Genomic DNA, 18,366 nt, shown 5'->3' on the forward strand with positions numbered 1-18,366 from the left:
CTCCGGGGGGGGTGGGTCGGGCACGGAGGGCACCAGCGGGCTTTCTTGAACAGGCTTGACTTGGCTGACGTGGAATGTAGGATGAACCCTGAGGGATCGTGGCAGACGGAGTCGAACGGCGGCAGGTCCTATGGACTTGGTTACTGGTAAAGGCCCCACAAACCGCGGGGCCAGCTTTGGACACGGTACCTTGAGCCGGAGGTGTTTGGCCGATAGCCACACCCGCTGGCCTGGGCGGTATTCGGGTGCCGGTCTCCTTTTCCGGTCGGCGGCCCTCTTCACCCGGTCTCCCTGGCGTTGAAGCGCCGTCCGGGCCGCCGACCAGACTTTGTGGCACCGACGGATCATGGCCTGGACCGAGGGGACCGTTGCCTCCTCCTCCAGTTCAGCGAAAAATGGTGGATCGTAGCCGTGGACGCATTTAAACGGGGTGTGACCTGTGGCAGATGTGGGCAATGAGTTGTGCGCAAGTTCGACCCATACCAGATACTTGCTCCAGGCGGTCGGGTTCTGGGAGACAAGGCATCGGAGACCGGTTTCAAGCTGTTGGTTCAGTCGTTCTGCCTGTCCATTGGCCTCAGGGTGGTATCCAGAAGTAAGATTGGCTTTGGCTCCTAAGGCTTTGCAGAACTGTGTCCAGAATCGGGAGACGAACTGTGGGCCACGGTCGGAGACGATGTGCAAGGGAAAACCATAAAATCGGAATATGTGGTGGATCATGATGTCGGCTGTAACCTTGGCGGATGGGAGCTTGGATAGTGGAATAAAGTGAACCATTTTGGAGAACCTGTCGACAACGGTGAGAATTGTGGTTTTACCATGGGATAGGGGCAGTCCGGTCACAAAGTCCAATGAGATTTCTGCCCATGGTCTGGATGGGATTGGTAGTGGCTGAAGAAGGCCCATCCGGGACTGAGTCGAGGACTTGTTGCGGGCACAAGTGGGACAGGCAGCGACGTACTCTTTTACGGTGGTTTCCATTGCCGGCCACCAGAATCTCCTGGCAACAGCATACATGGTCCTGCGGACTCCAGGATGACAAAACAGTTGTGAAGTGTGAGCCCAGTGTATCACCTGAGATCGTAGTTCCTCAGGCACGAAGAGTCGACGTGGTGGACAAGACGTGGGGGGAGTGACGTTGCGCAATGCCTCCTTGACATCGTCCTCAATTTGCCATCTCATGGCTCCAACAATGCAATCCCGGGGCAGGATGGTCTCAGGCTCGGCCTCCAATAGCTCGGATTCGTGGATTCTTGACAATGCGTCTGCTTTGACGTTTTTGCTGCCTGGTCTGTAAGTTAACGAGAATACAAAACGGTTAAAAAACAAGGACCACCTGGCCTGTCGGGGATTGAGTCTTTTGGCCTGGCGTAGGTACTCCAAATTTCTGTGATCGGTCCAGATCACAAAAGGCATTTCAGCGCCTTCCAGCCAGTGTCTCCATTCTTCTAGGGCCACTTTTACAGCGAGAAGCTCCCGATCTCCGACTGAGTAATTGCACTCAGCCTTGGATAATTTTCGTGAAAGAAATGCGCAGGGATGTGTCTTGCCGTCCTCTTGACAACGCTGGGACAGCACCGCCCCAATTCCAACACTGGAGGCGTCTACTTCCACCACGAACTGGCGTTTGGGGTCTGGGACTCTGAGAATTGGGGCATTGGTGAAGCGTGCTTTTAAGTCTTTGAATGCCTTTTCGGCTTCCGGGTTCCATGAAAAACGGACTTGTGGGGAGGTCAGGGCGTGTAGAGGAGCGGCAATGGTGCTGAAGCTTCTTATGAATCTGCGGTAGAAGTTGGCGAATCCGAGGAACTGTTGAACCTTCTTCCGGGAGTCTGGCGTGGGCCACTCTCGTACGGCGCTGACCTTGTCCGCGTCCATTTCCACCTTCCCTGGTGACACGATGAATCCCAGGAAGGAGATGGTGTTGACATGAAATAGGCTCTTCTCAGCTTTCACATACAGATGGTGATCCAAAAGACGTTGGAGTACTCGGTTTACGTGGTCTCGATGGCTCATTAGGTCAGGTGAGTAGATCAGAATGTCATCCAAGTAAACGTACACGAAGTGATCTATGAAGTCCTTGAGTACCTCATTTATCATTGCCTGGAAGACGGCGGGAGCATTCGTGAGGCCAAATGGCATGACCAGGTATTCATAATGTCCCCGAGGAGTGTTGAAGCCTGTCTTCCATTCGTCCCCCTCACGGATCCGAATGAGGTGGTAGGCGTTCCGCAGATCGAGCTTCGTGAAGATCTTGGCTTGTTGCAGCTGATCGAACACCGAGGACATCAAGGGCAATGGGTACCGGTTCTTGACAGTGATGTCGTTCAAAGGACTGTAATCAATGCAGGGGCGTAGGGATCCATCCTTTTTACTCACAAAGAAAAAGCCCGCTCCTGCAGGCGAGGATGACGGTCGGATGAGGCCGGCTTTCAAGGAGTCATCAATGTAGTTGTTCATGGCCTGGCGTTCGGGTCCTGAGACTGAGTACAGTCTCCCCTTGGGAATAGTTGAACCGGGAATCAGATTGATCGGGCAGTCATATGGGCGGTGTGGAGGGAGAGTCATGGCTTTGGTCTTGCTGAAGACCTCCCGCAGATGGTGGTAGCAGGAGGGAACAGTGTGCAAGTTCGGGTACTCTTCTTGAGCCGGTGGGACGAGAGTAACCTGGTGAACCTGGGCTGTGGAGTTTCGGAGTGCGGGTTGTTCCGACCCGTGAGAGCTGCAGTCCTTTCCCCACTCCAGAACAACTCCAGTGTTCCAGTCGATTCTGGGGCTATGTAGACACAGCCAAGGGTGTCCCAGAACCAAAGTGGGGGAAGCAGCGTGGAAAACATGGAAACGGAGAGTCTCGAAGTGAGGTCCGATTCGGACTTCCAGAGGTTCAGTAATGTGGGTGATTTGGAAGAGCTCCTTGCCATTCAGCGCTCGAGCCTGGATGGTCAAAGAAAGGGGTTCGGTGGAGGCTCGTATTTGCTTTACGAGCTCCCAGTCCATAAGACTTTCGTCGGATCCGGAGTCGATGAGGGCTGACAGATCTATGGTGACATTGTGGTGGATTATCTGAATTGGCGTAAGTCTGTGATTCTTGGCGGGTCGGGGTGACGGAGGACTCACCGGAGAGTGAGCCTTTGTGGTGCAGGATTCCACCAAGTGCCCAAGACCACCACAATAGTAGCAGCGGCCCTCTCGGCGTCGGCGCTGCCTCTCCTCCGGCGAAAGCCGAGCCCTTCCCAGTTGCATGGGTTCGTCGCTAGCGAGGTCCACCTCTCCTGGTTCCGGTCGGGAAGGAGCGATGAATCGCGGCCTTCTGGCCTCCGGTGTCCGCGTCCAGGGGATAGGTTCCTCCCTCCTTCGCGGCCCGCCGATCTTGGCCAGCTCCTGGCGACGATGATCGGTCCGGATGGCGAGGGAAATCAAGGCGTCCAAGTCCGCGGGGAGATCTACGGGAACCAGAAGCTCTTGAATGGCAGGTGAGAGTCCTTTCAAAAAATGGTCGTGAAGTGCGATGGCGTTCCAGCCACTGTTCGTTGCCAACGTTCGAAAGCGAACTGCATAGTCGCTGACAGATTCGTTGCCTTGCTGAAGTCGGCTCAGTGCTCGTGCCTTCTCTCGGTCATTGTTTTCTGGATCAAAGACTTGGCGCAAAGCGATTTGAAAGTCCTGTACGCTTTGGCAGACCGAGGAACCCCTGGCCCATTCCGCGGTCGCCCAGGTTTTGGCCCGTCCCGTCAGGTGAGACAACATGAATGCCACTCGGGATCGGGCTGTGGGAAATGCCTGTGGTAACTGTTCGAAATGAATGTCGCATTCCGTGAGGAAAGTCTGACAGCGTCCGGGTTCACCGGAGTATCGTTCTGGGGAGGCCAGTCTCAATCCTACCCCGGTGAATGGCGTGGTCGGTACAGAGAACTCAGGGTGAGGAATCTGTCCAGTGGGAGCTGGCGCTTGACGCCGTGAAAGGCTTACCAGCTCGTGGACCTGGCTGGTCAATTCCTCCATCCGGGACAGCATGGTCTGTTGGATCCAGTCCTGGTTGTTGAGCCGGGCCTCCTGGCTCTGCAGTGCGGCCTCGACCGTGCCTGCTGGGTCCATGCTGGCCGAAGTGTACTGACAAGGCGAGGACAAGTAGGACTCAGACGCAGGCGTAAGGTAGGCCACCAAGGCAGCAGGTTTATTTCCGGCCAACAAAGGTCTCCTCTCAAACTGAGAGGAGAACAGGGAGGGGAAAAAGTGGAGAACAAAAAGCGCTCCACTAGGGAGGAAAAAACAGGCAAAAGGTACTGGGGACAACAGAAAGCGCTCCGCTAGGGAGGAAAAAGGGCTCAAGGCAAAAGGGGTAACTAAAGGCGCTCCAAAAGGGAGGAAAAGGCACAAAAACAAGGCAACAACGCTAGGCAACATGAACAAGGACATAAGGACTGTGGGACGCTTCCATGCACTGACGGTGACACTTCGGCAACGGAGGGGAGAATGCAGGTGGCTTTTATTGTGTGGGTTGATTGGTGGCAGGTGGTGATAATCATGGGCGGGGACCGGTAATGAGTGAGCGGCAGGAAGGGCAAGTGACCTGGGGTGAGAGGAGAGTTAGGATTTCAAAGTAAAACGGGAAACAGAGACACAAAAATAAAAGCATGAACCGCCACGCCTGGTGGCGGCGTGACATAAACATACAAGCAACTTGGTTATGCAAATGCAAAATGATTTTATCCATGAACTATATATTTGGAAATAAAAAAAGAGTGGTTTCAGAAAGTACCACAAAAGCTTTACCACTTATTATTGTATTGCGACCAGCTTTGAAATGCCCCAAAATTCTAACAATTGTATTTTACATATATTCCTCCACCATTCCTTCAAAGAGGTAACATGTGATTAAAATAAATAAATAAATAAATAAATAAGCTCCATGGCCCAAACTTGCACCTCTAATTTGATTTGCAAGAACCCATCATGCCTGAGGAAAAACCACCAATTAGACACAGGAGGTCATTTATTGTGCAATCGCAGGCGCACGCTCGCCCATTTCTGTGCATGACTTTTCCAGCCTATCTGTAGCAACCAGTTGAACTCTCGGCTCATTTCCGTTTGACGACATCCTGTTAGAAGCTTCTCAATGTAGCGTTGATCAATTTTTAAGTGTTGTCGTGGTCTCAGGATATGAAAATGTTATATATGTTCTACGGTTCAGTTCCTTGTTACAGAACAGCGAGTTGTGCAAAAAGTACTGCAACAGTGTAGAGTTGGATGTGTATATTTAAAAATTTAGAGCAGGTTGAATAAAGTTCAACTGCATTCCAAAAGCCAAAAATCCACAACTTTTTGTGAATAGTTGATATGCTACTGATACTATATTGGTTAATTTACAGCAAAATATGAACACATTTACCAGCCTATGAGCTTCTTCCAGTACTAGTTGTCAATAGCCTTTATTATGTATTTATTTGTTTATTTATTTAATTAAAGAATTTTATTATTTCAAAAATGTATTTTTGCTAACATTAAATGAGTCTCATGCATAAAAACAAAATAATAAACAAAATAACAAATGGTGTGGGAGCATGAACTCAAATGAGACAGTAAGTTGACAATCGATACAAAATAGCACTGAATATTAAGAGCAGGTTGTCAAGAATGATAAGCAGGAGATTTAGGCTTGATGTACAACAGACTGTAGATTTGGGCACACTAAATCTCCTGACCTTGGCCTTTGATCTTGGAGCTCTCCGCATGTCTGTGTGTGTATTAAACCTTAAGTACAGTATTTCACTGCCAATAGACTGAAACTGGAAAGTGCTGCGGTGGAAGCAGAAGCCGAAACGGTAGCGGGCCGGCCCCAGCCTCCCGCAGCAATTAGCGCAACAGCGGGATGTTGCATCAGTGCTCAGCGGTGTGCATGTTGTGTGTTTGCCATCAATTCATTGCCTCAAATACCCCTCCAGTGCAAACGACTGACGCTTATTCATCTAACATTAACCACACTTCCCAACGCCTCCGAGTGGTGACGCGACTTTCGGCACTCCGAGCACCTCTTACCGGTAACGGTGAGTTCCGTCGTCCTCCTCACCACAAAGCCGCCAAACTGGACCTCGCAGGTGTAATTTCCAATGTCGTCTTCTTTCACCTCCTGGAAAGACAGGATGTCTCTCTTCTGGATGATGCTGGCACGCCACTGCTTTGGATGACATTCCTGGGAATTACAATATAATCTGGTTAGACTAAAGGCTTCAACGAAGCACGTCACATGCTTGAAACAAAATTCACAACCGCTGTTTAGTCCATGAACATTTCTAAGGATGACTACTACTAAGCCATTCTGTGAAGATTCCAGTCTCTCTGTATTTCTGTTACAACGTGCTGATGACACCCTTTAAGATCAGTGGCCACTTTACTCTGGAACATCTGAAGCTTTGCAAAGGTGAGATATGATTGATCAATTGTTAGGTGTCTTCTTGGTCATGTGATGTCAAAATACGACTGTTTAAATTCCAATTTAATTACCGTATTTTCCGCACTATAAGGCGCACCTTCAATGAATGACATATTTTAAAACTTTTTCCATATTTAAGGCGCTACAGGCTGGGGTTACATTATGCATCCATTAGATGGTGCTGCGCTAAAGGGAATGTCAACAAAACAGTCAGATAGGTCAGTCAAACTTTATTAATAGATTACAAACCAGCTTTCTGACAACTCCATTCACTCCCAAAATGAATAAACAGCTGTTTTATTATTTTCTCTGAGGTAAAGTATTAGTATTAGCTAGCGATCCAAGATGGCGGGATCTTCTGCACATGCGCGTCACCGATCGTGCAGGGTCACCGATAGCGTCTTGACAGCGAGACCTGTTGCGGCTCAATATTGATACATATATAAGGCGCACTGGATTATAAGGTGCATGGTCAGCTTTTGAAAAAATTGAAGGCTTTTAGGTGTGCCTTATAGTCGTGAAAATACGGTAATTGTAAATGCAATTTACCCCATGGATCGAACAGCTGTTGTAGATTTTACCGTTCAGCTCATTTTAAGACAACAGCAAGTTGTGTAAAATATACTGAAACACTGAACAGTTGGCGATGTGAATTTAAAAGCTTAGAAAAAGGTCCAATTATGTTCAACTGTAAAGGTTAAAGTCAGAGGTGGGCACTTCTGCCATGTCGTTGAGGGATTTCCCACATTTTCGGTGAATGCTTTATGACATGAAGCCTCGAAAAATATACATGGACTGAACACCAACTGAAGCAGTTTTTCGTCCATCAATTCGGGTCAGTTGGCCTTCTGACGGTCCTTCTCAGTCCATGTATTTTTTCAAGGCTTCACATCATAAAACATTCGCTAAAGACGAGGGCACTTGCCGGAAAATGTAGCCATATGTCAACGATGTGGCTGACAGACAGACAAAAGTGCCCACCCTCTGGTTCTAGCACATTTTAGGTTCTTTCTGAAATTTCATTTGTCATAAATTAACGGGGAATAGGGACAAGCCTTGTTGTGAATACTAAAAAACAAAACCAATTCACCCCCACACCCGTTAAATCAGTGGTGTCCAAACTACGGCCCGGGGGCCATTTTCGGCCCACCATACATTTTTTGGCGGCCCACAGCAAATACTAAAAATAATTTTTCAATGCTGTTTATTAAAAAAAATAAAATAAAAGAGGGTGGATTAAACATTTCTAGCTACGCAAAGACACAAATTTGCAGCTAATAATTCAGTTCCAGAAATAAAAATAGTTTCATCCACTTGTTTCTTAGTGTCAACGTCCAATTTGTGAAAACAACACATTAATTAATGCTTAATTATCAATGAAAAAAAATGTGAAACCATCATATTAATGGTTAAGTGTGGTCAGTTGATGACCGATTGTTCTTGTGGTTCAGAATGTCAAGTTGGGATCAGCTGCTGCTCAGTGAAGAGGCGTATTTATTATAGTGGCACACAGGGGTCACTATTTGCCTTGTGACTGTTAGCAGTTTTCAATAAGTAACTGTACATTATATCAACAATTTCTAATTGCTTCATTGATTTTTACCATGTTTAACTCATTCACTGCCATTGACGGAAAAATACGTCAAATGATGCATTTTTTTGCTGGTCTGGCAATTAATGTGTTAATAAATAACTAAAAAAATAATAATAAAAAATCAAAGTGGCCCTTGCAGCTTTCTATTTTTCTGTATGTGGCCCTCAGACGAAAAAGTTGGGACACCCAAATTAGGTGGCAAAAGTGGGTGTCATTTTTATGTTAACAGTTTTGTCAGTATCTGCTGAAGACTATATTAAAGTAATTTGTAATCTAACTTAGCTACTTTTAAAATCAAGTAGTCAGTCAAGCGAAGCTAAGCTACTTTTTCAAGATAAGATGTTTAACCACGATTAACAACTAAACTTATCTTTTTAGTGCAATACTAGTGACAAAGGATAATACATGCTTTTTGTGTGCTTAGTCTGTGCACGTGTATACATTAATGTGTGACTGAAACAAGATCTTAGGCACTCAGGCCAGGACATCGACGGCTCTGTGGATTCCATTTCTCCATTGCTCCCGGCATTCTTCGAATTCAATCACGGTGGCCCCGCAGTGGTCCAAATAACTCCAGTTTCCAGCGCTCACTGTCATTACCTGAAATGTAATTGAATTCTGGAAAAACCTAGAGGTCACGGCCGTCCAGCTAATCTACTGCTGATCTGCCTGTGATTAGTCTGGCCTGAACCCTTCACTGGGGGGCTCTACGCTGTCCGCAAGCATTGCCGGACCCGGGAGAGGCGAGAACCGATGCGATGAGGGAAGATGAGCCTTTGTAGGTCACCCACTTGGTCCTCAGGGCAGTGGGTGACATTGCATCATTTTCCCCCTTTGTGTTCTTCCCATCTTGTACTCCCTTCAAAACGCACTGTGATACAGTACATGATACATCGCACTGATTTGCATCCATTCATAATCTGCTTAACTGATCTGGAAAGTCAATTTAAATATCATTTAGAAACAAAACAAACCAATTAATCTTTCAGAAATGTTTCTCGAGAGTATAAACAGACTCCCCTTAAATGATTCTCACAAAACCACAACAGTGCTGAATTAGCCGAGACATGCTATGCACATTTTTAACTTGATCACTTAGAAAAGTTCCCAAGTGTGGTAGTAACATGTCTGTGACAGACTTACGTCAAAATACCCCAAGGGTCAAGAATGATAAGACAGCACCCAATAACAACTTATAAACATTTGCACTCATGGACACTTCTCGCTAGGACAAAACTCATTGCAACTCTGCTTACCTTTTATATTTGACAGGATAGCAGGGCGTTTCACCCGTGGTGGATGTAGATTGATCTGATCATGCCATAGTTGGACAAACCCAGCATGGGGCTGCTTATTATGTAGATTAGCGCCAATGTTACGCAACACATAACAGGATTAAAAATAGGCCGATTACAAAAGATTTACTAGGTTGTTTCATTTCAAGATTGGTGTGTAGACACTTCAGAGACTTCTAAACATCCATCCATCCATCTCTAAACAAATAAAAACTAAAGTTCCGATTATAAATCTCTTCAAAGGTGAACCTCACTCACCTTATACCAGGTAATGTCTGGTTCTTTGCCCGGCTCAATGTAGTCGTCAATGTCAGGGCACAGGATGTCTTTGCTCTTGCTGAGCTCAGCCTTCTCCATCCGCCGCATGTTGGAGTTGTAGCACATGTTCGTGTCGTTTTCCGCGACGGTTAACGACATGGACACCTTCATGCAATAAGTGGAGTTGCTGTGGATGAAAAAACAAAAACAAGTTTGGTTTCATATTTTGCCATCTTAAACCATGCTGCTTTAGTATATATTACTTAAGTGCATATTGATTTTCTATAAAATCCTTCCAGGTGTACATGAAGGTGTGGCATAAAGTTGTAGGATTACTTTGGATTTGAAATATTTTGCACCCCCAGTCCTTGAACTTTTCTGACACCTCATATGCCGCTATGTTATTGATAACGAATGCAACGGCCAATTTATTATTAACATGCAGACAAAAGTCTTTTGTCAAGAAATTGCAATTGTAAAATGCAATGGAGTGTAATACCGGATCTAGTGTTGATTCAGTCCGAAATAGATCTGAATAAGATCAAAGTGAAATCAATTAGAGTCTACATCGACATACACATCAATTGATACAAAAACAGTTTTGTAAGGAGTTAAAAAATTCAGAGAGAAGCGCTTTGATGCCTTTGTGAGAGATTTTACCTCGGTTCGGGGGTAAGATGCACAAATACCTGATCCATCCAATCCTGACTTTTCAAGTACATTTACACGCAACCCTTTTAAAACCTGAATATTGCAAATTTATCTTGAAAGTCCATGTAAACACAGGCATTAATCCAAATATGCAAAACCCGAATAAGACCCCGAGGTTACTACTTTCATAACCAGAATTCTTGTTCATATAAACATATTCGGAAAACCTCGATTAAACGGGTCATTGGTTCGCCTTGTGTGCATGCTCTATTCTTCTTCTTCTTCTTCGCTAAATGAGCCTCACTTGAATACAGTTATTTCTCCGTGGTGTCTTCATGTTATTTTCTTTCTCTATGGCAAATATGCCACAGTGTATATCTATACAAACTTATATATACTGTATATGTGTGCATCATGAAACCTTTATTTAACTGCAAAGGCAATATCCAATTTTAATATTTATGTTATGTTCATTTTGTGTGAATTAATGGCCGTTGGGCTTTCATTTATGTTATTAGCATTGAAGCTCCTACAGACTTCACAAAACTCCCGTGTATTAATAGAATCAGGTGAGGTGCAGAGTTAGGACCAGAAAAGTCTTTCTTTACCTACAAAAATACAACGTAACAACAGAGAGCAGGGCTGGATTCAGGCGTCCTTGAAAAAACAATTGACGGAGAACCCTTGACTGAGAAACCTCGCTTGGGATGCATGCACGCAACCTCGAAAACATGGAAGACCAGCTTTCATGGAAGAGTAGAGAAAGTCAACCTTGACATGCTGAGAGGAATTTTGGCTAAGGAACATCAAACTTTGTACTTGTGACAAAAGTGTCTTTCATTAACTTTCATTAAGGGCAATGAACAACTCTATAAGACAGAATAAAGGCGTATATGACTAAAGAATAACTACAGTGGCTAATACAGTTCATAGCAACTGCATAGTAACTGATATCAGAATCATAAGGGACATAGCAACTACAAAATCATAGTGTCAATGCAAAATAAATGACAAATACATCATCATCATCATAAGGGATGTAGCAAATCGCATAGCAACTGACAACATCATACGGGATAAAGTTGACTGCATAGCACTGCAAAATAAGTGTCAAAAACATCAGCACCATACAGTAGCAACTGAATACTAGCATCTACAAATATCACAAGAGACATAGAAACTGCAAATCAACTGACAACAGTATCATAAGATAAAAGCTATTGCATAGCAACTGACATCAACATGATTACAGCAAAATGACCCTATGATCTAATCCAAAACCCAATCATAAGAAAGAGGTTCCATTTCTGGTTCAGTTATCATGCTCTTGACAATTTCGGTGAAGTGTTTTTTCCACAAATATTGACTGTATTTATGATTTACTTACAAATCCAGCTTATGCCGCCACCATAGTATAGTAGTTGAACTCTGTCGTAATGTCCTTGCCTCCTACACCGTTCTCACCCCTGTAATGTCCTTCCAGTAATTTTCATCCACCTCTGCTCAGCCCCTCCCGCTGTTTGACGACGTTTGTGGGTTTAGCAGTAACCACGCATTCAGCATCTTTAGTGAGTCAATAATTCACACTTGCAACCAATATAGGATTTATGGAGGAGTGATAGGAGGTGTTGGGGGGTAGTCAGCCGGGGCTTGGGAATGCTAATAAGCGAGGAGACAAACCCTCGGGCCTCCCAACAGGAAGGACGAGAATGGACAAGCCGAACCCGCCCCCGCTTCCTCGTTTCCTAGCAACCATCAACACACTTAAGCTGTGATGAATTTTAGCTGGAGGAGGTCCCCTCGCCTGATGTCTCTCACTCTATGCTATTTTAATACGGCATTCATCATCATCACCGTCATTATCTGAGCCATTAAAAAGCAACCTGTGTCCACTGCATCAACAACACTCAGCACCCAAAATATATAGACACGCAAACAAAGCACAAGGGCACCTTCGGTTGCTATAACAACCTGGCTGCAGGGATTTGCTGCCATTCATTCACCAAAGCATTAATAAGGTCAAGCAGTAATGTGGCGGTGTGCATCACTTATTGCGCCGCGTCGCAAAATTTGCCAAGTCCAGTAGGCACAAACACATCTCGCCTTGTCTAAGTCTAAAATGTCAACATGGGCATAAAAACAAGACTTTTTCACAATGCCAGCCTTTCATTACATTTTATTTTGTTCTTGTATCTAACTTGATAGAAGCATTGAATGGTAAAAAAAAAAAAAAAACATGCGGACAGCTTTAAGTGTCCAGGTGTTCTAAACGGCTTGAAATGTACGTTACATCATTTAAAATGATCATAAATGTACTCCTGTCTTTAAAAGTCTGCTTTTCAACCTTTTTCAGACATCCTTTAGAGGGCATGTCAAGCCTACTATTTTCTACCTTCGGAGGTAACATTAGAGCCAAACAGATGCACTTTACAAGACCTCTAAAAAGAAGAATTCTGTGCCTTTTTTCGGTGTCTCTGTTTAAACTGCACTGAAATGAAATTGGGGGGTGGGTGAAGTCAACATGACAAAAATCCACCTTTTGAGGTGCTATCATCGGAGGTCTGTGTGACTTTTACAAAGTTCTTTGGTCATGCTGTGCAATTTGATGACACACTTCTTGTGGGATGATGTGTCATTAAAAAGCCCATAGATTTGCTTGTTTGTTTGTTTGTTTGTTTGTTTTAAACAGAGGTGGGCATTCCGTTAATATTGACAGAAAATCCGTCAATGAGGGACAGCCATTTTGTTGACGATTGCCGATTCACGGGAAACTTCGAATAATTGACAAACTAAGCATTGCATTGTCTGTCAATGTAATCATCAATCTGTCAATAAATTTGTCAAGCCATCAATGACTGACGTCCCATTTTGCTGATGGATTGACAAATAACGACGTGATGCCCACTTCGAATGACGGAAGGGTGACCTGACTGCTGATGACTGACCGAATGACGGACTCTCAAAATTCATTGACTCACCCACTTCTGGTTTTGAACAATACCAACTAAACACCAATCAATGGTTACCAGGCAGTAATTGTTTTTTGTTTTGTTTTGTTTTTTGTTTGTTTTTTTTGCAAAACATTTGTGTTTTTATTTGTGTTTTCTGATTAATTGGTGGAATAATTGATAGAATAATTGATTCTAAAAATTAAAATTAGGGATGTCTGATACCACTTTTTTTTCAGACCGATACTGATACTCAGACCCTCAGTACTCACCGATACCGATACCAGCGGCCGATACCAGTAGTACATTTTGACAAATAAAAAAAAAAAAAAAAAATCACTAAAAGATATTTTTAAACAAATATATTTCCTTTAATCTTGACAAAAAAAACAGCACAGTCACTCTTCAATAGTCTTAATGCTCAAAATAAAACACAAAAATGCTCTTTTAGTTTAAGATTCACAATTTTGAAGTATTTCCAAACTGGTGAAGTTTTGATGAAAAACTGCTGCAAGCTAGCGCTAGTTACAGGCAAGGAGGACTCACTTAACGTCTTCCCCCTCTGCCATAGGTCGCTTGTACTCGTCCGCGTCACGAGTACTCGAGTACTTGAAAAAAAGGCTGGTATCGGCGCGATACCGATACCTGGTATCGGTAATCGCCCATCCCTAAATAAAATATTCAATAGTGACAACCTTACCAACAGTGTTGCCGGTAACGCGTTACTAAGTAACGCGTTACTAAAAAAAAGTTGCTTTCTAAAGTAACTAATAGTCTAACGCGTTACTTTATTCTACAAAGTAGTCTGATTAAAGTTACTGTCCAGAGAATCAATGCGTTACTCCACATTTTCATGAAGAAGGCAAACTATCTCACTGTTGTAACAGTCACAAACAACTACTGCTAACTACGAAGATGAGGCAGAAGTCATTGATCACCACACTGAATTCAGCCATGGTCTGGTCATGAATGGTTTGCACATTCAAAACAAAAGTGATGATACTTTTACTACTAGTTTTATTAACCAACAGGCACACAACACAACAAAAAAAGTGTGCATTATGGACCATAAAAGTGGTAAAAAAAAATTTTTATTTCCATCCTCAACTGGTCCGTGAAGCATTATGGGATGAGGTCGTCTCCGCCCTCTCGCCAGGGGGAGTGACGTCAGACAAGTCACGTTTTCAGTAGGGGTGGAACAAAAAAACGATTCGACCGAACCATCGTTCGTCAAGGGGAGCTAAACGACCGTATCGGTTGCGAGTGAGGCTTTATGGTTTTCATAACAATAGCAAGAGTTCTGCGCCGTGCTCTACTTGTTTTGTTTACATTTCAGTAGCATCACCATTCAAGCGACTTCCGTGTTTCCGTGCTCGCGACACGGCGCGCGCGCGCGCAACGAGTGACAACATACAAATGGAGACAGTTAGCAGAAGCCGGTGCCGTACATCTCGGTATTTCCCATGGCTATCGAGTCCTCTCGGTGCACTTGTGTGTCCCGGGCCGGCGTTGGTACTGCGCGCGAGCCAAAAAGAATAACTCCCGTGACGATCCAATGCATGGATTCAAACGACACAGGTATGTCCCACAGCCAACACACCAGCTAAGCTAAAAGCACACTGCAAGTATCTCATTTCTCAGTTTGTGGCTCCCTGTCAATGTCTACAACTAGCATGAGCAGCAGATAGGAGAACTGAGACGTGCCCGTGATTACGACAGCCCAAAAAACAAAATATAAACAGTAGTGATTCTGTGGTCATCATCGTGTCTCAGATTAAAAAAACAAAAAAAAGATGTCATACATTAACCAAAAATGAAAGTGATGACAAAAGAAAAAACAATTGTTAAATACAAAAATTGTTGATTAAAAAGGGAAATGAACTTTTGGAAATATTTTTGCATATATTAAGTGGTTAAAATGTGTTTGATAGATTTATTGTTCCATAAGGTGGCTTCATATTTCTTTTGGCTGGGCGGTAGGTTTATTTCATGTCTTAAATTTATGTTTCTGAAATACTTCACAATGTGCAAATATTCTGTTTAATTGTGTTGGTGTCTGTCTAAAGGTTAAATATTTATATTTAACATTAAATTATCAACCTTTTGTTTTCCTGATCCTTATTTTGAAGAGAAAAAACAAACAAACCAAAAAACAATTATAACTGTCAATAACTACTAATAAATATTTAAACTGATACATGTGTACACACTGGAATAGCGGAACAAACAAACAATAGAGGAATTTAGGGGATTTTCATTTTCAACCTGGATAGATTTTTATTTTTTGTTTTATAAAAAGTATTTACGTTACAAGAAGTCAAGAGAGACTGCCTATTTTGTTTTTCATTAAAAAAAAACCTTTATTTTCATGTTAAAAATGCACTTTCAATAAAGTATTTGGAACTCCGTTTCTACTGCATTATTTTTATGTTGAGATGGATGGTGTTATCGGCAGCTGCTGAAAGTAACTAAAAAAGTAACTTTTAATCTAACTTAGTTACTTTTAAAATCAAGTAATCAGTAACGCAATTTAGTTACTTTTAAAACCAAGTAATCAGTAAAGTAACTAAGTTACTTTTTCAAGGTAACTGTGGCAACACTGCTTACCAATATGTTATTGGTTTTCAGTAAGGCAAATGTGGAGATTCACTTTTGACCTGCCAGTTTTGCAGCTTAGCTGAAGCAAAGAGGTTAGAGACTGAACTGAATGTTATGCAAAGGAGTTCACCACCATAACTTGACTGCAAGCGAGTACTTGGATGGAGAGATGGAAATTTTTATTTTTTTCTGTGGTCTTCTACGTTGACACCTACTTTGTTACTATAGTAACCAATGCAAATGGAGCTGCACTTCCAACTTAAGGTCCTTGTCTTGTCCAGCGTGACTGTGTCTTAGGGCACAGAGCAATGTCCATAAAAGCATGCTTGGAGAAGTTTGTTGTGCAAGAACTAGACTGGAAACTTCTTTGTGAGTTCTCCATAAACGCAAGCGGAATTCCATAGAAACAATCTTGCAGAAAGTCTTCCCACTTTTCACTTAATGCAGGTGTATTAGCCTGATACCTCGATACTTGTGTTCATACAGTGTACAGCATTGCACCACTTTGCTGTGCCTGAGTGATCCTGGTCATTCTGGAGGAGAGGTCCACACTGGCTTTTCATTCCATTTCATTACATTACATTTAAGGCTTGCCAGATGCTCCCATTCACTGCAAATGACAGGGCTTTCATATGATCTACTCAGGTTATGGAAGCAATAAGGGAGTCACCTCTTTCATATAAACACTTTTGACCCCCTGCAGCTATAAAACACACACGCACCGACTGTTTGTGGGGAGGTGTGAAAGACAAATGTAAAGGCGGCAGTGGGAGAATGGCAGAAAAATAAAATTCTACAACAGGGGACTTCACTAAGCAGACCAAATCTGGATCCAGACTTGTCAATATGAACCCAGACATGCCGTAGCATTTCATTATTTGGACCAACACCCCAATTTAACCTGCACAACTTTTGGAGAATTTACGGGACTCTTTTCTAGCCTTTGAGTAGTAAATGTGTGCGCATGGGAAAATACACTTTTTTTTTTTTTTGCTGCACTAGAAACAAGTGTGATTGCAGATCCACTACAGTAGGTGGCAGTCGTTCTCTCTCTCTCTCTCTCTCTCTCTCTCTCTCTCTCTCTCTCTCTCTCTCTCTCTCTCTCTCTCTCTCTCTCTCTCTCTCTTTCTTTCTTTTCTTTTGATTACAGGCAAATTGATGCACTTCAAATCTTCTGTCAAAGAAAACGAACAATGTTAAGAGTTATTCTATGTTGTAAATTCGTCTAAGTTTCTTTTTCATTTTTTTTTCTTGAATGTTATTAAGCATACATTGTTATGCAGAGGTGTACTTTTAACACTTCTATAGACAAATGGTACTATTATTAGTGGCGACACAGAGTTGGAGGTAGCTAAATGTTGTTTCTTCCTACGGGGACGTAAAAGAAAATAAACGGGTGGCACAGAACTGACTTATCAGGTTTGACACTATAGAACATGGACTAATGGATGCGTGTTTTCCTTACAATTTTCTGGACTTTGACTGGAAGAATTGCCACTCAGCTGGACCATTTCAACACTTAATTGAGGACTCTTGCTCTATCACTTAGTGGATGACTAAACATGCAAGAAGGAAATTCTGCTGGAAGCAAAAAGAGGACATTCCATGCAAAAGCAATAGCCTTTAAGTTAGGAAGAAGGAACGCTTCCGGCAAATCATGTCCACGTGAAGGGTATGTAAAATCACGCGTTGTTAACACATATTTGCATATGTAGGCAATCGGCTACCTTGTGAAGCAAAGCAAAGATGATCAGAAATAACACAGCTGAGCCATTGAGGTTCCACTGGGAGCAGACAGATGTATTTGTTAAACATCCACACAAACACAGTGACATTGCGGAAGGGTGTGCGCGAGTTCGTTATGTTGATGGACAGCCAGAGGTCGACTTACTGTTCAAAGTGTCAATCCATATGACTGCTGGAGTTGAATAAGGTGTGATGTGATTCTCCATGTTAATTATCACATGCACACTGGCAGGCACACAAGGAATCAACCACTTTACATGACAAATACAATACTAGGATTATTATGAAATAATACTTGGGAGTGTGAGTCCGCGTGTGTTTGTGAGGTTGAATGATTGACCGATTCCAATCATTGTTACTGTATCTCCAAATAAGAAAGGAAGAGGGTAGGGAGGAGGTATAGATGCAGAAAAAACAAAGAGATTAAGCCGCCTTCCCACAATGGTCGACAATTTGCTTGATTTCCACCCTGCAATTTGCTCCAATTTTCAAACTATTTTTTTTTCCCATAGGAAATAGAAATACAGGATTTCCTAGACTGACTTTGGTCCTAACGTAAAAATGTTGATGTTATGACCGGTGCGTAATTAAGTACCATATTTTCCGCACTATAAGGCGCACCTAAAAGCCTTCAATTTTTTCAAAAGCTGACCATGCGCCTTATAATCCAGTGCGCCTTATATATGGATCAATATTGAGCCGCAACAGGTCTCGCTGTCAAGATGCTATCGGTGACACTGCACGATCGGTGACGCACATGCGCAGAAGATCCCGCCATCTTGGATTGCTAGCTAATACTAATACTTTACCTCAGACAAAATAATAAAACAGCTCTTTATTCATTTT

General features: G+C 43.3%; 1 protein-coding gene across 4 annotated transcripts in view; it reads right to left on the reverse strand.

Annotated features, from left to right (window-relative positions):
• il1rapl1a (interleukin 1 receptor accessory protein-like 1a) overlaps positions 1-18,366 on the reverse strand; it is a 287,392-nt gene that overhangs the window by 130,900 nt on the left and 138,126 nt on the right. For all 4 annotated transcript variants that reach the window (XM_077536446.1, XM_077536448.1, XM_077536445.1 and 1 more), the window contains exons 4-5: positions 9,578-9,764; positions 6,037-6,190 (exon numbers count right to left, since the gene is read on the reverse strand). In XM_077536446.1, coding sequence (XP_077392572.1) covers positions 6,037-6,190; positions 9,578-9,764 — 341 coding nt within the window. The remainder of the gene's footprint in view (positions 1-6,036; positions 6,191-9,577; positions 9,765-18,366) is intronic.

The sequence above is a fragment of the Festucalex cinctus genome, chromosome 11 (assembly GCF_051991245.1).
Source record: "Festucalex cinctus isolate MCC-2025b chromosome 11, RoL_Fcin_1.0, whole genome shotgun sequence".
Lineage (NCBI taxonomy): Eukaryota > Metazoa > Chordata > Actinopteri > Syngnathiformes > Syngnathidae > Festucalex > Festucalex cinctus.